The sequence below is a fragment of the Pagrus major genome, chromosome 4, assembly GCF_040436345.1.
Source record: "Pagrus major chromosome 4, Pma_NU_1.0".
NCBI lineage: Eukaryota > Metazoa > Chordata > Actinopteri > Spariformes > Sparidae > Pagrus > Pagrus major.
Window position 1 is genome coordinate 12033460 of NC_133218.1, and position 26659 is coordinate 12060118.

At 39.5% G+C, this 26659-nt stretch overlaps 1 protein-coding gene across 1 annotated transcript in view; it reads left to right on the forward strand.

Annotated features, from left to right (window-relative positions):
• The window catches only part of LOC140995186 (neural-cadherin), a 327710-nt gene that overhangs the window by 265920 nt on the left and 35131 nt on the right, over positions 1-26659 (forward strand). Inside the window, exons 30-33 of the mRNA XM_073465143.1 lie at positions 342-465; positions 6001-6181; positions 9204-9370; positions 24067-24331. Coding sequence (XP_073321244.1) covers positions 342-465; positions 6001-6181; positions 9204-9370; positions 24067-24331 — 737 coding nt within the window. The remainder of the gene's footprint in view (positions 1-341; positions 466-6000; positions 6182-9203; positions 9371-24066; positions 24332-26659) is intronic.

Consider the following 26659-nt stretch of genomic DNA (forward strand, 5'->3'; position numbering starts at 1 on the left):
ATTGGACTCTATTCGTCATTCCAGTCATTTTGTCACTGTTGGATTAAAATGACAAAGCAGAGTCAACCAACAACTTTTGTTTGTTGCTGAAATGTTTGAATTTCTGTGTTAAATGTCAAGACGTTTGATTGAAATAAGGTGTTTCATAGCAAAAATAATGTCTACAAAATGGTTTAATAAAATTGTATTTAGTTCCATTTTGTCAACACTTGTCGCCTTGGATTTGTAATTCTGCCCAAATGACATGGATATGGCAGTGCAAGTAAGATGCATTCTATGAGCCCTGGTTGTCAGAAGTGCCTGTATGCTTATATTGGCTTTCATGCCTATATGTGTTTTAGACACCTGAACATGAGCCATGTGCTCCAGCTCGGTGGTGTCAACGAGGACATCCCATACATCTACCCTCAGCTTCAGCACAAACACTTCACCGGCTGCATCCGCAACCTCATCGTGGACAGCAAGGTAACACACTTGAATGCAATAACCACACGATCATTAGCACACCAGTATGGAAGCATACTGAAACTCACACCTGCACCCTAGCTGATAAATGGATTAATAACAGTTTCAACATTCACAGTACCCTTGTGCCATGTAAGAGATGTTTTTTACGCTTTTTAACTGTAACCTCAAAGCGCTCTCAAATATTACACACGTGGACTCTAAGGGTGAAATGAAATATAAACCTTTCCACTCTTGCCCAATCTGACTTCAAGTCAAGACTTTCAAGTAACCTTCTACTGCTCTGTTGGACTGCTTGACTATGGACTATGCTCAGCCATAACAATCAGAGCCCAACCTCAAGAAAAACCCAAATCATTTTTGTATGAACACAGGCCTGAGGTATGATAGCCTTTTGAAAACCCACTGCCTTGTAATGCCTGAAATTTTGGTTAAAATTGTATTTTCTGCTGCAATTTTTAGCTTGGCATCAAATAAACCTCTGACTAGGTGAGAAATTTTGCCCCTGACAGTCAAAAACTATTGAGTCTGACATAACTGGCATTTAGACATAAATGTCAGGGTCTTTTTGGACTCTATTCCCATGGATGCAGACAGGGTAAGATGTGGTTTCCCTTTAAAAAAAAAAAATCATATGGGAGAAATACCAAGAAAATGAATATTGAATTAAAATGTTTTGTGTATGAAAGATGTATCTTACTGCCCAAAGTAAGTCATGTGTAACTTATCACTCTTTTTTAAAACATTTGTTACTAGTCATAATGCTGCTAGTGATAATGTTTTCCTGTCATGTTGCTTGCATCTGTTCAAAAGTGGCAATTACATTGGGATAAACACTTAATTTACACCTTGTTTAAAACATGCTCTGCATTCAGATATGCTTACAATCTAATCATGGCATTCTCTATGCAAAGAAGACGTGTGGGCAGGGAGCTAGAATTCTTGTCTTTTGTGACACTTCTGTAGGAAGAAAGCTTTGACTTGTTGTTTTTGCTATAGCAGTGCTTGAAGCCTAATTGAACAGCCTCAGTGACTACTCCAGAGCAGATGAGATAAATGAGCAACTGCTGGTTCTATAGGAACTGATGTTGCTGGACTCTTACCTCTTCATTGTTTAAGCAGAGGATCTTAGATAAAGGCATGGTCTTGCTCTCCACAGAGTGAAGATATGTTTTTTACTGCAGCAGGACCCCATTTCTTGACACAACAATCTAGCAAAGCTTTGTATAAAATGAAATGAGAGGTAATATGAAATACAGACAGCCAATGCTAACACCTAAACTCAGGTTATTTACAGATACTCTGTGCAAATCTGATATCACTGTTCTGTTCTTTGTGAAAATGAAAACCTATTAACCTTACAGTGTAGAAGGAATTGAGATCATTATTGCACGTGTAATATAATGTAATATGCTGCTGTAACTACAAAATGGGAACATCCATACATTATATTGGCCTGTGCAATTTGAAATGTTACTGTTCGACTAAGAAACATAAGCAATGTGAATAAATGTTAGAAGGCTTTCTAACGTGTATGTTAGTGTATGTCAAGTGTGTACATGTGTGCTTGCAGGAAGGCATGCTGGTTATTCAGGACTCACCTTGAGTTTAAATCTGACTATCTCAAGCAGCAGCCTCCAGTGGCAGGCACAAACAACATTCCTTGAAAACATTCTTGCTCAGGTTTTGTCATTTTCCAGTTGGCCAAAACGAAAACAATCTGTAAACAGTCGACTTAACATTTGTCAGCAAACAACAAGTTTGCAACAGGTGAAGGCTTTGTCCGTCCAACAGCAGCACTTCAATACATTTAATACTGTACACCTGCGCCTCTGAGATAATTGACAAGCCCTGCCACCTAACCAAAGATGGAAGGAAATCAATTATGTAAGCTGAATAAATATACCTATACCTATTCAATTCAATTCAATTCAATTCAATTCAATTTAAGGTACAATGTGACCATTTTTCAGTAGTCTGACTTACATGTTCAATCTGCCTTCAATCATTTTGCAACCTGTTGTTCACTAAGATAGAATTCAACCCAAATATGCATGTGTTTCAAACACATACATGCTTAAATCATCAAAAGTTCTGTCAACTGTTAGTTGCAATAATTTTATTTATTTAGTTAGTTATTTATTATTTATTATTTTTTATTTTTCATGGTAGGTGTTGTTCTGTACTTTATCTGGTAGTCTGGTCACATGTGAAGGAACCACAGGACCTCTAGGGGCAGCGAGTGTTGATGTTAGGATTGTAGTCTTGTTACTGCATAAGAATTAAGCACAATTTATCTGAATTAATTCAGTAGTATTTTAAAGCTTTATTGAGATGGTGAGTCGAGGCTTGTAGTTGATGCGGTGCACCTTAGCTGGAGACGTAGCAGGAGGCTGCACAAACATTATCTCCTAATGGGAGAAATCTGCATGATGCGTGTGGGTGGACATGAAGACAATAAATCTCCATAGAGCATGCAACAGTAGGCGTGATGACTGATAATGTTGATGGACATGTTCCAGCATTGTGCAATTTTTTTCTCGTATGTCTTTTTCCTCATGTGGTGTTATTATTATCATAGAACCTGCTAATATATCGCATTTGTTACTATAGCAACATTATCTGTTATCTTGAAAGACACACTTACTATACCTGCTGTATGTATCGGTTTCCTCTTTGTACATGTCTACATTTTTGTCTGTGATTCTACTTTAATGTGTCTGTTCATATTACATCATGTTATCCTTTGTTTTGATATCTTGCTCTGGTACAGCATGTGAAGATCATGTCACCTCCACTTAACCCATTGAAGTGTGATGCATGGCTGTATGGAAGCAGTATATGATATGTGTGTGTGTGGATGAAGAACAGAGCAAACTCGACTGTGCTGAAGACAGAGGTGAACGTGAGGATGGGTCCAGGAAAAGGGACACAAAGAGAATTTTTTAGTTTTATAATTGCATTTCTATTCTGGAGTTGAGTCTCTTCCCCTCTGGCTGTCACTCACCACCGTCTGTTTTTAACTCTCCATCCTCGTCCTGTCATCATTCTGCTTGTCTCTCCCCCTTCAGCTCTCAGTCTAACATTACTGCTTTAAGTTTTTCTGTGGTTATGACACAACTGTCATGCCTTTTTGAAGTGTAGAGGTTTTCAGTAACAGGAATTGGGTTAATGGCTTTATGAATGCTAGTGTCTTTGAGTTGACATCGGTTTTGCAATGTTCCTCATCAAAATGTTTGGCTTTTAAAAATTCTGGTCCAATGTTGAAAACACGCAGAGCTCCGGAATAGGTTTTGAGACAAAATCTGCTGCCTGTACAGTAGGTTTAAAGAAAATCTGGATCTAGATTTTGTTTTGCATTACATTACATTAATTTGGCACACACTGGAGAAATTTCAGAAAAAACAATGTTCTGATGTCATTCCAAAACTACAAATGAAAAACCTGAATAAATGAGTGGAAAAACATTTTTATCATGTCAAATTAGATTTGTTTAGTGTGAACGCCACAAAGACAGGTATTTCCAGGTATTTTAATTTGACAATGTCCCATGTGCACAAACCAGATCCATTAAAAATATTGGGTTTGGTGTAGCTGAACTTGACTGTCCTGCACAGAGTTGAGCTGACCTTATCTACTGGAAGCAAAGCATCTTCTGGTGTAAAGTTGGGTTGTCCACAAACTTTTTTGCCTTGTCAAACTTGCAACAAAACAAAGATCTACCAAAACGACTTTAGGTCTACTTGTCTCTCTCCTGTGCACCTGGCTCATGGAATAGATGTGCAGTATTTTTCTGTTTTTTTGGCCAAAGAAAATGTTGGGTTCATTTGTAATTTGTCACTGTTTCATTCAAATTCTGTGTTCTGTCGTTGTGATGTCAGACTTGATTTCTGTGTGTCACTCACCATCATTTCACCTCCTGTTGAGACAGAGATGCTAGAGGTTCATACAAGCCTGATTCCATTATGATCCCTTCACCCTCCTATTCCAAATGGATTGTAACTCCGTGTGGAGTCACACAGCTTTGGAGCGTCTTTTAATTAACAAGGAGGGTATAAATACACTGGCAGATGTGGGACACCCTTGCCTTCTCTGACAGAAACATGAACATTCACATTTTAACATATTCTTATTCTTTATATAGGTAGATATTATAAAGCATATAATTTAATTCTATTGTTTTATTCTTAATAATTAAGGGCAAACTGGTTTGTAATGACAGCTAACGGGGCAGTTCATCCACATTAACGTGCAAACAGACTGAGAGGGTAGGGGATAGGCTGTAGGTGTTGAGCCACAGTTTTGGTGAAACTTCACTTACTGCACTGCACACTCGCCGCTGTATATTTTGGTCTAGAATTTGTTTTTCACTCCTCCTGGGATGAGACACTTTTATACCAAACACCTGAAATTAATCTTGGCAAACATTGCAGCCTACAGTGTGTCTATGTGGGGGTGTGACAGTCTTATCTACTGAAGCCAAAATTTGTAATTTAAGCAGAAGCAGGTGTATTTTTGCATTCAACTCATATATCAGTCCAAGTGTTTTGCTCAGGTTCACATACACACACGTACATGCACACACACACACACACACACACACACACACACACACACACACACACACACACACACACACACACACATATAAACACACACACCACAGTGATACAGTTGCACACTCAAATCAATTGCAGACACCCCAATGTGTCTTTGAGTCATCGATTGCTGTCTGTGTTGCAGTTCTTAGCAATCAACCCTCCAAACCCAGAAAACAGAGGATATGTAGCTTTTAAAGGTCAGCAACCAATAAGTAGCCTCTTTGCTGGAGGCCATAGCCAATCAGCAGCTCCCGAGAGGCATGCCTCAGTGTCAGTTTTTATGATCTGCTGCATTCTCACGTCCTCGCTGCAGCACCAACAGAAACCATAAAGTTTGGGTAAGGCAGAGAGGAGATTGAACATATTAATGTCTGATATGGTTCGCTTTTGTGAGGGACACAGACTTAGCTGCCCAAGGTTCCCTGGTCTTATCAGCTCTCTGTGTAGTTGGCCATGCTGTTTATCTGTAAGAAGATTGGTCCATTGTTTGGTTTCATCACTGGGTCATGAGAGAGATGAGGGTGGAAATGAAGAGAAGGCCATATTGTACCCTGAGCTCATGTCGTGCCCTTCAACACGTTTAAAAGATTCCGTCTTGAACTCTTTAATGTTTCACTCGTTCTGAATTTATTTTCCTCTTTTCAAACTCTGACTTCCCCTATGGCTTCTTACCCCCAGCTTTCTGTTTGGTGTCTTCACCAGTCCCCTTTCTTTGCTGTCGCTTTGCCTTTTTGTCTCCTCTTTGTCAACTTTACTCACCTCTTTCACACTTTTTTCTTGCTTTTTCTTTCCTTTTTAAATACTATTCACACATTGTTCCCCTCTTCTTTGCTTTACTTTTTTCTGTTCCCTTCTCATTTCCCTTAATGTCAACATCTCTGCTTCCTCGACCTCATCTTCTCTTCATTTACTGCTCTCTATCTCCTCCATTCAGCTGTATGATTTGGGCTCCCCAGCCGACTCACAGTCAAGCTCTCCGGGCTGCCTGACCACCGATAGCAGCTGTGTCAACATGGGCTATCCATCCTGTGGCCACCGGGGTCGCTGTCATGGCGAGTGGGGCTCCTTCAGCTGCCAGTGTGTGCCGGGATACACAGGACACCAGTGTGAAGAGGGTGAGCCAAATTTTTTTTTTTGGACTCATGCATTAAAGGATTACATCAAAGTTGTGCTAGATTGTACAACATCAAAATGATGACAAAATCATCCATGTGTCCATGAAAGACATTTTACCCCTTGGCTTAATGCTAATGTTAAACTACAGCACACTTGGTAGTAACCAAGCACAGATATTTAATGCTAAGAAAATGAGTTTGTAATAGCACTACAGCAAAATGGTGAGTTACATCTAGGTCTGAAAGTTTCACATTAGAAATGCATGTTGGCTTGCTACAATTCAAATCACCGTGAAGTAGATAAAATAGATTATTTCTCTCCTGCCTCCAAGTATGAACCAGGCTACTTAACTTTCAACAAGGTCATTGGTTGTATAATATGTGAATTTACAGGCCACGTGATTATCACACTAACAGCAAAGTGTCACAGCTGCAAATTACCTTCTATCTTTAGCTATGATGCACAGCTAAATTGTCACTTTCATGTGAGGATTAAATATGATAAAATGAGCAATCAAACGCCACAATAAATGCTGGCAATGTATTTTTCAGTAAACCATGGATATGCTGAAAATGTTCATTGAATTTCCTTTCAACTTTACTTTTGTTTAGGTTACGATGACGTTCAATTTTATAATTTATGTCGTGACAATGCTGTGTTTTTGGTTGGTTAGGTTTAAGGTACAAAATCCACTTGGTTAGGGTTAAGACAAGATCTTATTTTGGCTTAGAATGACTTGGTAGCCACAAACATGGCTGATGTGTCTCAGCTTCTCAACAAAAAAAACATTGTTTTGTTGTCAGAAACAAGCCTGGAAATTGTCTCTTTAAAGATATCCAGTGATGTCATGCTAACGAATGGTCACTCAGCATGACAGTCAGGTAATAAACATAATATGAACATGATACATATTATAGACATGTCAGTGGTTCGTAGTATATAACACGTACAAATTTGAACAATTCAGAGGTTTGCAGAAACATTAACTACCAACATTTTATCCTGGTGACTGGACTGAATGAGACACAGGATACAGGTTGTTTTCTCTCTCATCCTCAGGGATGTGAAGCAGGTAAACCCAGTTGTTTTATTTGCAGTGTAAAGTTTCAATCTTCAAGGCTGGTAAACATGTAACCTATATGTAAAAGAGACCAAACTTTGAGTGGACTACAGGTTTACCAACCACACAATTACTTATGTTATCACCCACTGCTGTTCCATCAAGGGTACACATCCGTATAATACCATCCTGTATGCAGATGGGATTTACTAGATTTTTAGATTCATGTATAGAGTGTATAGGCTCAGCATTTGCTTTCTCCCAGAATATTCTTCATTGCTGCTCTCTAAATCTTGTTAGACTCACAGGGCAGCATGCAGGCCCTTGGCAGCATCCGTATTGAGGATACGTCAGGCCTGAAGAAATCACCTCCTTGTGAGCTTCCCTGTGTTGGTCTTGTGGTTGTGGAGGCGTTTGCCAGGACAGTTGTTGGCCTGAGATGGGGTCTTTAATGACCCTGATCGCCCTGGTCCTTCATCGCCTGATGTACCAGTCCTCCAGATTGAGGAAAGCACCTCCGGAGATGCTTTCTGCTGACTGCAGCACTCTCTTCCAGGCTTTACAGTCTTGCTTGGTTGTTGTCTTGTACAATATGGTGATGCTCCCTGATAGGACTCTCTGAAATGTCCTAGTATTAAATGTGCAAGGGAGGGAGTTCATCAAATTAATATTAGGTCAATAATGTGTACAAAAAGTTATCTATCTTGAGACAATTACCAAAAATCCCTTTCTTAAACAGTTTAAGTGTATCAAGGGAAAGCAACTTCATCACTTTGAACTGTTGGTCCTCAACTGTTGCAATGCTTTGTCCCTACATTGATTCCTATTTAGTCATTTGTGACCCTGCCTTTAAAACAGCAACATGCAGCAGTTAGACCATCTTTCAACAAATGATTTTAGTGCCTGAACTAATTAATTCATGAATGATGAAATGTGAATGAATCACTCTCCATATTCATGAGATGACTCAAGCTCTGCTGTGAATGACCAATATCCATGCCAACATGAATGACGCATAGTTTGTGGTCAGTGACAGTTATATCATTTGAAACTGACCTATCTATTTTCGTACACAAAGTGAGCATACATTACTCACCCAAGGCTATCCTACAGTGCATTTTTGACATTACATTATCATCTTAAGCTCCCTGCTGGCTCCTCAATGAACGTGATACTCACTGGATTGCTTTCTGTCTCTGCATTTATCTAGTTTTGCTGTATCCAGATGCATTACATTCCCCAAGATGCATGGTAATATCAGGAAGAAAGAGAGTCTACAACAGATCTAATCTACAGCAAGAAAAGAGAAAATGATTATGTTTTTCATGATGTTGCTTTGGAAAGTCAGCCAGGGATTTGATCAATATTCACAATTCTATAAGTTTAGCTCACCACACTATACTGAACTACACACTACACTGTGTCTTTACTAAACAACCTATTTATGTATAAAGTGAGATTATTATTGTAAAATGTAGATTGTTCATATGATTTCAGATCCCACAAAAACAACGCATGCATATCAACTTTGTCAAACTAACATGGAAGAGAGACAGAGGGAGAGGTGTGGAGACATGGATGGAAAAGAAGATGTAACTTGCATATGCTATGAGATGGAAGAATGGCTTTGAAAACATTTTAGGTGTGCTTGGTTTAGTCTGCCCAGCATGCACAAAATCCACTTCTGGGAACATGGGTGTAAGAAAGAAGAACCAAGCATAACCAAAGCTAAATCACACATACATATTCTATCATGTGTATTTTGCATTTTCTCTCCTGCCACCAGCTCTCTGCATATGGGGGGAATTTAGGGACTTGTGAGACTGATTTAGTTGGAGTTACTTGAGGTCACTTCCCTCTGGAGTGGATAAAATGTCTTTGTTACATTTAAAACTTTAATTGTGTTTATTCTCAATCATAGCACTATCTGACTCGTGTGTGTGTGTGTGTATTATCACCAGAGGCCCCAGAGTATTCCTTTGATGGGCACAGTCACGTGCATTTCCAGTTGGCGTCCCCACTGCCCGCCCGAAGGACATGGGTTCAAGTCCTAGTTCGAACCCGTAAACACAGCAGCACCATCTTGAATCTGATCTCAAAGGAGCAGAGTGAATACATAAGACTGGAGGTAAGACAGCTATGTGAATGAGAGTTTTTGGGTAGACTGTGTTCAAAGAAAATGTGAAATTTCCTCATTTTCAAATTCCTCAAAGAAGAATGTGGATTTGTTATTTTGGTTGTGTGCAAAAACAAATCTTGTCCACTAATGCAGAGCTTAAGTATAGTGGATGTCTCCTCTTCTCTTCATCCTGTGAAGTTACAGTAATTGTGTTGCCTAATCTAACCAATTTAGCAGTCAAACTTTAAATAGCAAGTTCCAAACAGGAAAACAGGAAAAATAAATCTTTGGAAAGTTGAAGATAGTGAAGCAAGTGCTTTTCATTAATGCTATTTCACCACCTTTCATTTGCAGCTCCTTTGCACTTAGTGTTTCGATCATCCTGCATTGGCAAAATCACAAACTGTCACACAGAAGATAGGTGAAGAGCATCTCACGTGTGTCTCTTTTCTCCACTCTGCCATCCTTACACATGAGATCTATATTTGCATGAGCATGCTGAATTTTTCAAGCAAGAAATGTACTTGTAGATGTACATGAGTGCCTATATTTATTGGCTATTGACTGTGACTGAGCCAAAGTGCAACCAGAACGCAACACAGCTTGATCCTTTGGACATCTGGTGCTAGACAGATCCAGGCTAACGTTTCACCCGCCCTTTGGTAAGCAATGCTCAACAAGCCGTTATGCGGGCTTCATGCTTGCAGCGGGGAAATACAGAGATATTGGTCATAAATTACATTTATGGAATGTCACTCTTGAAAATCAAATAAATTAGTGTATTTTCCAATATTTTGAAATGCCTTCTTAGTTATCTTGACTATTACATTTGAATTTTAGTATCCCAGTAATAGTAGTAGTAGTGCTCCCAGTCTAAAGTTATGTCAGGCATGTAATATACTATAATGCACTTACATTTGAAGAAAAATAGCATTTTTCCTATGGGGTATTAGCAGTAAAAATGATTTTGATTGACGTTGAAAACACAGTACCAGGATTCAATACATGAAATGTATTATCTGGTTATTTGTCTTGAAGGCTTTGTTTGTCCCATTCTTTGTTTTTCCTGTGGGTGCTCTGCTCACAATTGCTTTCTCACATTTGTTTATTTGCCAGCCTCACTCTGTTTTGTTTTAATCCTTACCACCCCGACTTTCTAAGATAACTACATTCTGGGATAATGCTATAGCTTCCCAGTCCTTCCCTCTTGCTGTTTTTCTCACCCCTTGCTGCAGCTTCAGGTATAGATCAAACATCACTGTCTAAAATGATGATGATTATCCATATCACAGCTGCTGTTACAGTACAACCTCTCCTATGATCCCGCCTGTCACCCATCTGTCTCTTCTTCCTTTTCACCCATTCCCACATTTCCTCTTAAATGTGATACTGCTCCCTCAGCACAGCTGCATGGGGAGTGAGTTCACATCATTTAACCACCATAAATACTGCATTTAATCCTCGGTGCATGAAAAATATTTTTAATCTTATAAAGTTACTCCCCACCCCTCGCTGATACATTGGAAACCTCATAATTTTCTTTGATAGAAACATAAACATGTTGCTTTCAAAGATTATGTTTTTTACTGTAATAGCTCTGTTTGCTTTTAATCAGAGGAAGGAATTAGTATGCGTTACTCTTGGCTGCCTGCAAACTCACAATGTGAGGAGCTCTTTGTTTCTGCTGTTTGTGTGTGACTTGCATTCTAACAAAATGGTTAGTGAAATAAATTACATTTTCTTTGTTCAAAGCTACTTTTCTCCCCCCATGGATTACTGATTGCAGAATTTGTATAAATTTGTACATCCTGCTGTTAAAGTCCTTAGAAGGATGACAACTTTTCACAAGAATGGATCCATATGGAATTCTCCCAAATGAGAGCATTTTGCTACTCTTTTATGCAACAAGTAGTTAGTTAATAGTTTATTTTGAGTAATTGTTTATTTATAGGCAACAGTGCATATTAATTAAATTCAGTGTAAATGTGCTGGGATTAGCTCAAGTGCTGCATTATGTCCTTTGAGGCTAAAGAACAACAACACAAAATATTCAAACATTGTTAAAGATTAAAGCATGGAAGTCCATTGTAACCTTCTGGGGGCAGTGTATGTCACAAAAAATAAGTCCACGTGCTAGCTTTCAGGGCTTTCAGTCACATTGCACAATCTTGATTGGAGGTGGCTCAGGTAGTATGGGGAACTTTGCTCGTTGATATCATTCTGTTATTCAGTCTAAGATGTTGCATGTGTGGTTCCATGTTATTGTTCAATGGTGTACTTTTCTTCTTCCTGTGGATGACATCCCAACGTAACCAAGATAAAGTTTTTAAGAAGCTAATACTGAGGAGGACAGCAAAATGTTTTTCATCGATCTCAAAACATCAGGTTTTAATGTCAGTCACTCAGAATCAAGAGCTTTCTATTAGCGGGGAGTCACCCATCATGGAAAATGCGACCATATTAATTTCTTTACAATCAGGAGCCTCAGAGGACCCTGCTACAATGTAGCCACAGGTCTGTTTGCTGCATTGCAGTTGCATAATAATTCTGACCTTTTTTCACATATATTGTGTTCACAGTGGGAAAAAAACAACATTAAGTACAATTAAAAGTTTCATTCTCATACTAAAACTGTTCCAATTACGAGTACATTGTTGATGGAAGTTATTGTCCAAGATTGCCACATTAAAGGCAAAAAATCCTGAATAAATGACTGGAGAAATATAACAAATGCAGATGCTTCCATATGGAAGCATCTGCATCTCAACCCAACTGAACAACCATTGGAGATTATGGCCAATTATCAAAACATCAAATTAGAGAATATGTTTTAAAGAATGATGTTCATCTCTCCAGTCGAGTTCAAGACAACTTTTTGATCCTATGACACGGAGGTGTCTCAATGCCTTATGCAAACATATATTGGTTTTACCTTTAATTTGTCATTACTATAAACATACAGCAGAAACAAAGTGGGAACAGATTTCAGATAGTGTTGCAAAATATTTTGCGACAGATCAGAAAAGGAAGAAAAAACAACTAACAGTGACAATGTTGAAGTTGGTCTTTAGCTATTTGTGGTGTTGTCAAGTTTGAAGTCACAGCTTTAGACCTTATTATATGATTTGTACTTTATAATTTTAGTATAAAATAGCATTCTGCTACCTTCTAATACTAAGAAGCATGAATGCTTAAAGAACAACTTCATATTCTTCACTGATTCCATCTACATCTGGAAAGATACTCTGTGCAACAATTATGCATACGTATCCAGTGAGGGCATCGGCTCAGGAGGCAGATTAAAGATTTGTAAAGATGAACACCTTGACAAGGATGACCCTCTGCTCACCATCACATACTACACCAAAGGAAAGGTCATGATCCAGGGGAATGAAGCCAACCTGGAGTCCTTTGAAGAGGCTTTCTCCTTGTTAAAAGCTGAGGTGGACACCAAGAGGATCAATGTCCCCTCTGACAGCGAAGATGATGAGAGCCCAACAGAGAACCCCACCACCTTATCCATCTCTGACCCTCCCACACCTGCCAGCTCCACCAACCAGCTAAAGGAGAGTATGGCCCTGCTGGAGCTGGACTGACCACCAAGACAACACTGTGCAGCAGCTTCATGAGGAGCTCCAGCAGCTCAAGAGAGACAGCAAAGCCTTGGCATCTGACCTCAGAGGAAGTGTAGAGGAACTAAAACAGGAAAACAGTGTGCTCCGTGCTCAGTTAGCCAAAGTGAAGGAGGATGCTGAAAATAGAGAAAGGAGCTTCACCAAGAAAGTCCAACACCTGACAGACCAACTCGCAGCAGTCCCCACAATGACAATTACAGAGACACAAACTCTCCCTGCCAGTGTCCCAAACCCCTGCCTTGTCTCTGTCCCACCATCTCTGCTCTGCACCCAGCCCAACAACACCCTGGCAACTCCTGATACACCCACACAGCCAGCTGCCAACAGCCAGCTCTGCCCATCCCAGCTATCCCCCACTCAGCCAGAAGAACAAGCTCCTGTGGTCCTGCTGGCTGACTCAAATGGGAAATTCCTGGACACAAACAAGCTTTTTTCCTGGTAAAAAAGTGCTGTCAAAACGCTGCAGCACCACAGGCCAGGCAATGAAGCTGTTAAAAAAGGAGACCCTCAGGAGCCCTCAATGCCTGGTGATCCACACAGGAACAAATGACCTGCACAGCCTCCGAATGGACACTGCTGAGGCAGTGAGGAAGATGGCGGAGCAAGCCAGTAAGGAATTCTCTGACACCCGCATTGTGATCTCCACCCTGCTACCTAGGACAGACACCCCTCCTCATGTCATCCATGACATCAATATGGAGATCAGAAGAGGATGTGCCACCTTACCCAACATCCACCTGGCCCTCCACCCAACCATTGGCACCTGGGACCTCTATGATGGACTCCATCTTCACAAAGAGAAGGTGACGATCTTTGCAAAGACCCTCAAAGACACGGCCCTACGACGCAGTCCTCCCACCCTCTCTTCTACTAGAAGCTTCAGAGCCCATCCAAGACTTCCTCCATCACCACCCCAGGATCATCCCTCCTGCTGTGAGGAGACACAACAGCTCAGCCTGGACCTCCCACTCCCCACACGCCCACCACCTCACCACTATGAAATACTACCAGAGGAGGCTACATTTTCACCCTCCTCAGTCCCTGCCCACCATCCCCCTTTACAGCATTGGCAGCAGAACTATGCAGCAGCACCTGACCCTCCCCACCCACAGCAGTGGAGCTATGCAGCAGCACCTGCCCCTGGTCCCCCTCCTCATCCACTACAGCGGAGCTATGCAACAGCACCTGCCCCTGGTCTACCTCCCCACCCACAGCAGCAGAACTATGCAACAGCACCTGCCCCTGGTACGCCTCCCCACCCACAGCAGCAGAACTATGCAACAGCACCTGCCCCTGGTACGCCTCCCCACCCACAGCAGCGGAGCTATGCTGCAGCTGTAGCCCAGCCTACTGCCACAGTCCCTCCCCCTGCTACCTCTGAGCTGGGATACATCAGGGAGATGCTGCACACCCTGTGCACCCGGCTTCTGTCCAGCTAAGATAGACATACTCAGAACACTTTCCCATTTGAGTAACAGAACAACATGGAAATATAGTGTTAGTTAGAAATAGTAATAATAGCAATAGTAGTATTCAGTACAATGGTAATATTAGTGAAAAAAGTATATACCTCCATGGAGGGCATATGAAATTATTATTTAGTATTATAAATGTATAGATAGTTGTATGTGTTTTAATATTTGTCTCACTATACAGGTTCATTTTGATTGTTTTTTAATGCGTTCATTTCATATAAGCTGTTGGAATATTCAGGGTCTCCACTCCTCAACCTTTGAGCTGAAAAGCAGAAACCCTGAATTCATGAAATCTATCAAAGACGTTGATATAATTGTATTGACAGAAACATGGTGTCAAAATGATTTGCTCACTCACTGTCCTCCAGGATATAATGAAGTCATGGTGCCCTCTATAAAATGAAAAAACATGCGCAAGGGCAGAACATCGGGGGGGGGGGGGGGGGGGATCTTGGTGTGGTATAAAGGAGATCTTTGCTGTCAGATCTCACCAGTAAAACAGGCTAAATCACACATTTGGTTGAGATTGGATCAAACCTTAGGCATAACTGATAGGGATCCATATCTCTGTGCAATTTATATACCCCCAGTAGATTCTCCTTATTTTGAAGAAGACATTTTTGACACTCTCCATTCAGAAATTGCCTACTTCCAGGCCCAGAGAAATGTGCTTCTAACTGGAGATCTGAATGGACAAACAGGAATCGAACCTGATGTCATGGACCCACAGGGCAACAACCATGTATTTGGTCAGGCCCCCCTGTTTACCACACCAACCATCACCCGTCGGAACAACCTTGACTCTGAAATAAATCAAAGTGGCAGGGAGATAGTGCATCTCTGTCGGGCCTTAGGCCTGTACATAGTTAATGGTAGGTTCAGAGGGGACTCAGAGGGAGATTCACATACTCTTCAGCTCTTGGGTCTAGTGTAGTAGACTATGCAGTCACTGACAGGGACCCCTCCACTATCAGTGCATTCACTGTCAGACAGCAATCCCCCCTTTCAGACCACAACCAAATAAATGTGTTCTTTAAACTCTCAGATCAAATGAGTGACACAAACAGGGAACCCAGCAAGCTGTTTCAATTAAATCCTACTTACAGATGGGCCCCAGACAGTGGAGACAAATTCACCATGGTCACCGGATCTGATGAATGACATATCAATATATGACCAAAACCAATATGTCTCTACCAGAGATGGTGTAAACAAGGCCACTGATGATATCAATATGATATTTCATAAGGCAGCTATTAAAGCTGACCTCATCAAACAAAAACAGAAGCCTGTTAAAAGGCAAAATGCTGACAAATGGTTTGATCAAGAATGCAAGACCATCAGAAAAGACCTGAGGAAAATAGCAAATGAAAAACATCGCCAACCAAACAACCCAGCCTTACGCATTAGATACAATGAAATTTTAAAGAAATATAAATGTACAATTAGGAACAAAAAACAAAATTATACCCACATGAAACTTGAAGATATTGAGAATGCCATTAACCAAAATCAATTCTGGGATATGTGGAACAAGCTCAACACAAAGCAACAGACATTACCCATCCAAAATGGTGACATCTGGAGAGCACATTTTGAAAATCTGTACAAAGACATGCCAATAAATCAAATCAATTCAGATCAATGTATTATACAAGAAAAACTCCAAACATTGGAAGAAACAATTAAAGACAACCAAAACCTGAGGAATATATATATATATATATATATATATATATATATATAGAGAGAGAGAGAGAGAGAGATTTATATATATATAGATAGATATATATCTATATATATCTATATATATATATATATATATATATATATATATCTGTCTCTCTCTCTCTCTCTATATATATATATATATATATATATATTTCTCTCTATGGTGAATAACCATCAGTGGTACTTATTTTCATCATTCAACCACTTCAAGCTTCAAAAGCCACGGTTGCAAACTTGAAATAATAATAAAAATAATAACTAAAAACTTCTACTTATGACTCAGTTTATGTGCATTTTACATTGAGCTTTTCAGTCTAGGAAATGAAGGGAGAAGGTTAGTGAATGAATCTCGCCAATGAGAGGTCCCTCTCAAGTAGAATAATGTTGAACTTTAATGGCGTGTTGTTGGCAACCAGGTTTGAGAAGTTTGATATTTCATTATTGCTTCTCAGCTCAGTAGAGCTGCACTCTTTTGTCACTATTTCGGTTTCTTTTGCCCCATCTTTTATGTTTTTTATCATTGCTTCTTGCCTCAATTCCACTTCCTTCATCTGACTTTTGTGCTTTCTACATCTCATCTCAGGTTTGCTGGCATCTGTCTCTCCTCCTTTAATCATTTTCTCAGTTTCCTTTGTTGTGAATACATTACACTTGTACAAATTAATATTCTGATAATTATTACATCATTTAACCTAGTTACAGGTAATGCAATCGACCATGTGGTTAGAACAAAAATGTTAAATACATTAGGTATTTAAGATTTATGCTATGACAAATTTGGCAGAATTTAATTTATCATTCATGTAGATAAGAAGATCGTGAACCATAACACAAATTCACTACTCTGAATTATTGCTAATAAGCAATATTAACTCAGTTTGGGATTTATCAAATGACCAAAAAACTCCCCCTAGGTTGTGATGGTAACTGGAATACCTGTGTACTTCCTTCTGCAGTTTTTTCAGGTGGTGTGTATTACAGGCAGTAGAGTACACAGTAAACATTATTTGATACCAGACATTGGAGATTATTTTAAAAATGTAGATAATGAAGATTATAATTGGACACTCTACAGTGATTTTATTATTAAAAAGTTTGATTATTAAAAACAGTCCAAATATGCATAAACCTGATTAAAAGGCAAACAATTAAGTGGCACATGCAAAGAGAAAGCATCATGATACTGCATAAAACGTTGTAATGGCAAGTACAGCTGTAGTGTAGTGCAGATTGTAAAGGGTTGCCAGAATAAGTTGCCACTGAGAGTAACTAAAGCAGTGCATAGACTCATCTCATATGTATCATACTTCATCGGAAATATTTTTTGGATGAAGATAACTCCCCATCCCAACTCCTAAGATATTGTTAAGAATGCATGTCATATACATGCACATGCTAACTACCCTTTGGAAAACCTTTGATATGATATATATATGATTTCATCAATCAAGGAAGTTCTTCCTGTTTTATTGACGGTGATCACAATTTGGAGAGAAATATTCCTGGTAAATGTGAGAATTCTGCGCCATTGGAGTCGTACAAGCAAACTGTTGTGTCTTATAGTTAGCATATACAAAGTTATGCTTCATATAAACATCAAACTGGAGCTTCAGGTGTTTACACACCTACAGAACAGTACTAAAAATAAGTTACATTCATGTGCCTTCAGAATTCAACGTGATGCCATTTGCCCAGCACTGTATGGTATTTTTATGAGCAAATCAATATCTAGTCTCTAAGTCAGTCGAGAGCAGGTCAGATCTCTTGGGGGGGGGGAATATGGAAACTGAGAAACAGTTTTATGAATGCCTGTACTGTGTCTTGCTATGACCATAGAGGTTGGTTTCATTTCCCAGTATGATTTAAGGTGAAGGAAAAATGCATAAGCCAGTCATGTATGCACACAACCTGCATTTGCACACCGTTATTTAATCATGAGAAGAGATTAACACATCATCTGCATGTCTGCACTTCTGAAAGGCTGCAGCATGGAGAGAAGTCTGTCACAGGAAGCATCTGGGAGAGCCAAACTGTCCCTGCAGTGGGACTGTTTACTCAAAAACGGAGTCACACACCTTCATATACTCCTTGTGTATGACGGCCTACAAAAACACACACACACCGCTGAAACATTCACTCACACACCACCCAGGGAGCAAAGCAGTAGCAAAATTGCTCTGCTCTGTTCAGCTTTAATTGGGGGTAAAAATCAGGTGGCTGTGAGTGCGCCTGGTTAAAAAGCATTGCCCCAGTGGATCTTAAATATAATTAATACTTCATCACAGAGCCTTGAAATGAGCCACGGTTCCCCAACTAAATAACCTTGGAACCGTCCAGCACTTTACTCAGCTGCTTTAAGGCGGAGCGACTGAGGGAAAGAAAATGAAAAGACTGGTGATAGAGAGGGGCTTAATGTGGTCGAGAGCAGTGCAAGGAAAAAAAGAGAACAGGCAGAGAGCGTTCTCCTCCCAAAAACTTGGTTTGTCTTTATTCTGTCAAGAAGGAGTGGGAGCCACCCACTTCTCCTTTCTCCTCACATCTCTCTCTCTCTCTGCCCTTCTCATCTCAGTCCTCTGTTTATGTGGCAGCAGTGGCAGAGGAAGATGGAGGGGAGAAAATTATGCTCAGTGGGACACTTGGAGGAAACAGTTTGAAATTGAAATAAGGACGACCCTACCAGCACTCTATCCCTGTTAAAACGGCCTTCGGACTATTCTCTCTCCCTTTCACTCTCACCCTGTTTCTCTCTCTCTAATTGTGAGACTAATGTCAGTTAGCATTACAAAGGCCAAAATGCAAACATTTTCCTCTTAAGATCTGATGGCAGAGTTGTTTAAACATGAAAAAACTCTCTCACTCTCTCGTCTCATCCATAAATTCTCACTTTCTTTCTCCTAGAATCTCCTCATAAGATGTCCTTCCTGAGCTGAACTCTGAATGCACTGACAGCCATGTTTATGCAAGTCTACAAGTTAAAAGTCAAAATGTCAGCTTTAACAGAGCACTGCCCCATTTAAAAGGCTGAAACTTGAGGAGGTTTTGACGGGGGCAGAACTTTTATTATGTTGATTTTTGTGGGTTCATATATTTAACTATATGATTGGTTTGAGATTGCACAATCATCAAATGGTAGAAATATCAGTTTACTACATGGGACTTTTTCATTTTCCCTGTGTTTGCTGACCTACAGGGAGTTGGTCTGGCTTATTGGCCAACTGGCCAAATTGGCCTATTGATCCAGCCTTTTACTAACCAAGTGAATTCTTTTCTTTCCCTTGATCCCCATTAGCTTTAAAACCTGAGACATGGACTTGGCTCAATTCAACATATTTTTCCATTTACCATCAGGGGCTCTTTCCATGAACTTCTGAGGATGAAGATCTGCCCCAAAACAAAGAAGCTGAAAATTGTTGTAATATTTTTTGAATATGTCTATGGGAGTTGCATACATTCATGAATATTTCATAGACTATAAGTGCTACAGTAATCATAGTTGGCAAACAGGTGCCCTATGGGTATAAGCTAAACATGCTGTATTGAAGCATGTGCTCAATAGCACCACCAGGTGGTCAGTTATAAAGCATTTCAAGTTTTGGCTAATACCTAATGAGTGGTTTGAAGTACAGTCCTGCTCACCATTATTGGCACCCCTTCATTTTTTGCATAACCTCTACAGTATCGTCAGAAATAAATGGAAATGTACCAAATTTATATCATCAGGATCTTTTAATCGGAGGTCCAAAGTAATTTAACAAAGAAAATTGTTTTTTCAACTTACATATTGTAATTTCAAAGAAGAAACAGAAAAAACAGCATGTGCAGCAATAATGGCACCCCTCTTTAATATCTGGTTGCACACCCTTTGGCAGTGATGACAGCCTCCAAACGTTTCTTATACGTTTCTATAAGCTTCTTGCACTTCTCAGCTGGTATTTTCTCCCACTCTGTCTTTGCAAATTGTTCAAGCTCTTGAACGTTTGCAGGTTTCTTTTCCCCAATGGCAGATTTCAGCTCATACCAAAGATTTTCAATCGGATTGAGATCAGGACTCATGGCTGGCCATTTTAAAACAGTCCATTTTTTCCTTTTCAACCATTCCTGCGTGCTTTTGGATGTGTGCTTTGGGTCTTTGTCTTGCTGGAGGACCCATGATCTTCGACTCAAACCAAGTTTTCTTACACTGGGTAGGACATTTCGCTCTAAAATCTCTTGATAATTCTCTGATTTCATGATTCCTGTGATACAGTCAAGGCCTCCAGTACCAGATGCAGCAAAGCAGCCCCACAGCATTATGGATCCTCCACCATGCTTAACTGTTGGTAGGGTGTTCTTTTCCTTGTAGGCTTCATTGTGTAGTCTATAAAAAAACTGTGGGTGTGCATTGCCAAAAAGCTCTATTTTTGTTTCATCTGTCCACAGAACATTTTCCCAGAAGGATTGTGGTTTGTCCAGGTACTCTTTGGCAAAGATTAGTTGTTCCTTTTTATGTCTTTTCCTCAGCAGTGATGTCTTCCTTGGCCTTCGCCCATGAAGCCCTGTTTGGTTTAGTGTGCGGCGTATGGTACTTGTTGAAACCATGACTCCAGACTGTTCCAGGTTGGCCTTCAGGTCTTTGGATGTTTGACGTGGTGTTTTTTCCACCATTCGCACCAACTTTCGAAGACTTCTCTCATCAATTTTTCTCTTCCCCCCACGCCCAGGGAGGTTCTTGACAGTTCCATGCTTGGCAAACTTCTTAATAACATTACGCACTGTTGAAACAGGGACACCAAGGTCTTTGGAGATGGCCTTATACCCTTTGGAGGTCTTGTGTTTGCCAATTATCGCACTTCTGATGTCCTCAGACAGCTCCTTTGTCTTCACCATTGTGACAAAGGAACAGGGGATAACAGATGGCTTTTTAAAACAGGGAAGTCATCATTCATTGGCTAATTCATGTCACATGGGCACAGACAATTTATCATAGGTGATTTCTCATTTGTGAACACAATGTGTTTCCATACTGATTTACAGCAAAGGGTGCCAATACCAGTGACACAGCAAGCTTTAAGGTTTTCTATTTTTTCCTCCCATTGTTTATTGTTTTAAATTGTTGTTTATCATTTGCTCTTTTGTATCAAACACAAGTTCTCTATAGAAAAGAAATGTTTCACTTGATTCATTTTTTTCAGAAGATATTCCACATTATGTACTTAAACTTCATGGGTGCTAATAATGGTGAGCAGGACTGTAGATGAAACATTATTGTCATTAATTGTTATTGCTGAGTCAATCGATATAGGCCACTCAAATGTAATCCTACCAAACATTTTCAGCAATTTTCAGTGTTTTGGAAAACACCCTTTTTGCCTCTTTTGGCACATATTTTCTCCAATCTTCACTAAATTTGGCACATACCATATTTAGATGAGCACAAACCAAACTTATGCATTTGCTTTTTTGATATCACTTACTGTTTGTTTGTAATGTGTGGCCTGATGCACTTGAGAGGATGTTACTCTTCCATGCTAAAACTGATTAGGAGCAGCTGTATCTCTTTAACACATCATTTAATATGCACAAGTTATAGGTGGGACCATCAGACACCAATTGCCATTGATGGTGCTACAGTACAAATTATTATCATCTTTGTGTGTGTGTGTGTGTGTGTGTGTGTGTGTGTGTGTGTGTGTGTGTGTGTGCATTTGTGTATTTGTGTGTATTTCTATTCGGAGCCAATCTCTCATACTACTGGACCCATCACACTAATATTTCTGTGCACATTTATAACTGTATGCTCAAGGACCTCTTGTGGTTCCTGTGATTCACAACTTTCTGAAAAACCTGCAAATTATTACATTTTCTCTGAACATTTCTATTTTATCCATCTTTTTTAGCCTTTACGGCACAGGTTTAGCATCCCAGGAAACTCACAGACCAATTGTATCATCTTACGTGGTGCTTCTCAGCCAATCAAATCTGTGCATTCAATAAAAATTGTCAATGGAATCAGTCCTGACCCTTGGATTTTGGAGGCCCTAAACAAGATTTTGTTTGTGGCCATCCCACCACAACCATTAACTCACACATTTCTCATGACAAAAAGAACACAGCAACACACACACACAGATGGAGATGGAGAAATTGATTTACAACAAATGATGGCGTAGATGATCCTGGTGCATTAGAGGTTGCCCCAAACTTTTCAGTGATGCCCATAAAAAGATTTTACATCACATTATTATTATTATTTTTCATACATAGGCTTCAAGACATTACATAGGTACATCATATGTATCTTATCACCTGAAACTATTTGGGGCAGTTTGGACATTTGATATGTTGTGTATTAAAATAATAAATCAAAACAAATGTACTCTAATTTTGCAAGAACACGGTGGTAGCTAATTAACAAACAAAACTAGCTTCATAATTACAAATAATGCTTGCACTCCTGGCTTACTTTAGTAAGCAAACAGCAAGAATTTAAGCTTGTTCGAATGTAAGACATTTTAGCTAAAATTAATAATGCATTCAGTACTTTCTTGCAAGGCTGAAATTGTTGTGGCTATGTTCAATTGATTAAAAATCAGAACAAGGCTTTAATATTGCAAGAAAAACAACAATATGGACGTGAGACAAATCATCATGGTTTGTTTTAAACTGGTGTACAAGACCAAACTGAGTGATTACAAGTGAAACATGTAAGACGGAGAGAAATGCCCATTGTGCTCCCCCTTTTGCATTTAGCCATGATACTCACAAGTCCACGACTAAACTATCCTACTCAACCTCTGATATGCAGATAACGCATGGCCATGATTTGTAATTTAGCATGCTGGTCCTACAGTGGTTGTCTGCATCAACAGATGAAAGGTTGTAAACGGGTGCACAAGGCCTTATACTACAAACCAGGCCAAGTGATTAAAAACACTTGAAGAGAAGAAGGAGTCAAAGAGAGCTGTCTCAAAAAAAGTTAGGAATGGAGATTTTTGACTCACAGACTCAACATGACGGTACAAGCAAAAGAACATTAACCCAACTACCTTCATTGACGCTGCGTTAACACTAGCTATGCTTACACATAGTGAGAGACGAAAGTGAAATATATATAAACATAATATATATATATATAAACATTTCCTTTATATATATATATGTATATATATATAAACATTTCCTTTATATTTATATATATATATATATATATATATATATATATATATATATATATATATATATATATATAAAGGAAATGTTTTGTTTTGCCCAGTCTCATTAGTCACAGGCTTTGTTTTATCTGTCTCTGCACATTTTCAAAATGGTTAACATTAACAAAAGAAGAAATGGCCTACTCCTTTTGTGATGGATGATATTTTGTTAAGAAAAACATGCTTCACACATACTAAAATGTCTGAGAGAAGCAAGAAGGAAAGCTTCCAAATGTAGCTGCCACAACAAACATTGAGATTAGAATACACTGAACACTAATTAGTTAGCTGGCAAAGATCCAAAGGAAACATCATGATAAATTGATGAACTGCTTGCTGCCACCTGTTTGTCAGTGATTTACTAGTGGTTCATGCTAATGTCAAGCCCTTACATTATGTGTGCACCCATTGCATTTCAATTAGACTCATTAAGCTAACGTTGGTGATGATGAATCATTTAATTCAATGATGTATTTGTTTGGTGTGGGTTGAGATCTATTTTGAAAAATACTCCTAATAACCAGCAGTAATACCCAAATATGTGGCAGTTAAAATTCAACTAAATCAACTTTGGGCAAAAAAAAGAAGAAATTGTTCATTTCCAGACCAAACATCTGGAGTCAAAGTTAAGCTGAACTTCCAAACAAACAAAATGTCATGTTTTCCCTTTGAAGATCTTCCAGGGCCTCCTATGTGTTTTCTACAACCTTGGTGATGGAGACTACAACCTAACCCTGCCCACCTATCGCCTTGACAACGGTGAATGGCATGAGGTTTTCCTGGATCGGCATGATAATGAAATGATGCTTCAACTGGATGGTGGTGGAGGGCAGCGGGAGGTCACAGGATCGCGTGGCCGAAGCCGGGAAATCATCATTGACCCAACTGTGGTGATGCTGGGAAACACCTTCCCCTCTGGAATCAACAAGAGCTTCCAGGGTAGGTGATAATAACACATTTAGCTTATAACAAAATCTGCAAGTGTCTGTTGGAGTAAGCTTTGAGGTCTTTCCACTGAATCTTTTGTTAATTAACCTTTAACAAGAACTGGGAACACTATAGGAGATTGTCTGATCTTAAGCATTTTCACTGGTGATCAGTTTTACTTTCTATATCAAAGAATTACTCTTAGAAAAGACCTTTTGAACACCAGGCGTTAGGTGTAGGGCTCTATGTGTTACATGTATTAATCAGGTTTTTATTGGCAACATTTGGGAGCCTTCAAGTTAAGTCTGCATTGAAGCAGCTGGGGAAGCTACAGGCTGAAGGACAACTGGTTAAATGGACAAGTCCCATTTTTAATGGTCCCATAGCACAAAATGGTACCAGTGCTTCAGCAGTAATTTGGCCTGTACTGACATTACTAACATAAACTCCTTGATCTGGAATTTCAGGAACCCCAGTCTGATTCACCAGATGTGTACAGCTGCCCGTCTATTGCATTCTGTTTCCCTCTGCTCTCCCTTCTGGCTTCTGTGTTGCCACTTTCTAATACACGTCTCTTTAAGTAACGACTGGTAAATATGCCTAGACATTTTCATCAATTCATTAATTGAAATATTTAGTTATGGAATTATGTTTGCACTTAACAATGGTCCCTTACTTAATTTTAGAAACACTAAATGAATGTCTTTATGTAAGACAGACGTGTTAGTGAGGATTTCTGAGCTGCAGTCTTTTCTTTCCTCACCTCTTTAAAGTTGCTGCTTTCACCTGTCCATTCTTCTCTCACAATGATAGTCACAGCTGAAGGTATTGGCGGTGGGAATCTCTCTATAAAGTAATGTTGTGTTTCAATGGCTGTGAGCAAATCAAGTAATACTTGGTATATGACCTTCATTATTACACAGTTACACCCCTTCAAGCACGGTGAAAGGAGAGGAAAGTAACAAAGCTTAAAAGGCCAATAGTTACCAAGACTGCAACAGAAGAACAGATTAGGTATTCAAAAACCTGTCTGCAGTTACAGCCAGTTAACATGATTGAACATGTACTGTATAATACACAGGAAAGCCAAGACAGACACTAATGATACACTTTGAATATGAACATCTATGCGGTACCTGATTCTCACTGTGCAGTTTGACCTAGGTTGGTTTCCACAAAGTACAGGGTTTGAAATCAAAAAGAACACAACTGTAAAGTTACAGCCCTGAAATAATATCAAGTTGTGAAAGACCCTCAAAGATTACAGATCTTTGACTTCACACCTGTCAGTTGAGGATATGTGGCCTGTCACAAAATCCCACAAAAAACGGACAAATTTAGTTCCTTCGTAGACTTGAGAAGATGTATTTTTCACAATATGCCTTGCCATTCCGCAGCTGGCATTACTGCGATTAGTGATGTTTAAGGCCCAGATGAAGAAGAAGAAGAAGAAGAATCTTTATTTTGTCAGTTGTCTTTTTTTTTACATGCAACATGCAAACACACCCGAAATTAGTCCTCTGCATTTAACCCATCACTAGCTACACATTGTAAGTACACACACTGCAAACTAGGAGCAGTGGGCTGCCGTGACAGGCGCCCGGGGAGCACATGGGGGTTTCGGTGCCTTGCTCAAGGGCACCTCGGCAGTAACCCAGGAAGTGAACTGGCACCTCTTCAGCTACCAGTCCACTTCCATATTGTGGTCTGTAGCTGGACTTGAACCGGCCACCCTCCGGTCCCCAAGCCAAGTCTCGAATGGATTCTGGCTAAATCCTCATATTTCAGTAGTAAAAGCTGGTCAGCAAAAATATTATCCTGAATACTGAAATGATGTTTAAAAACCAATTAAAATCATGTTTAAAAAAATGTCCTTGCACTTTTGATGCACGCACAGCAAAGGATTTCAACTGTGTCTTTTTCTCAATAGACAGTTAAGAAAAGGGTGTCACACATAAAGAAAAGTTGTTTTTCTTTGTTTGTTTTGTTCTTCCTCATGACTAGGATTGGTGGGGCAAACCATTCCAATAAACAAAAAACATTTTTATGATTTTGTACAGAAAAGCACTGTCTGTTTTTTTTGTTTGTTTTTTGTCTTTTTTTTCATTTGTTTTTGTTAAGGAGGACAAAAATCAGTGATAATTTTGCCCATCGTTCAGGAGAGTCTTCCTTTAAAATCTCAGCAAGATGAAGGCTTGGTTGAGTTGTTGAACTTTTGAACATTTTCTGCAGAGAATGGGAGAAAGGTGATGCAGTATACAACAGTATGAACTACCTGAATGTCCTTTACAGCAGAGAACTGACAGATCATACAATGGCAAAATAACTGCTATAAAACAT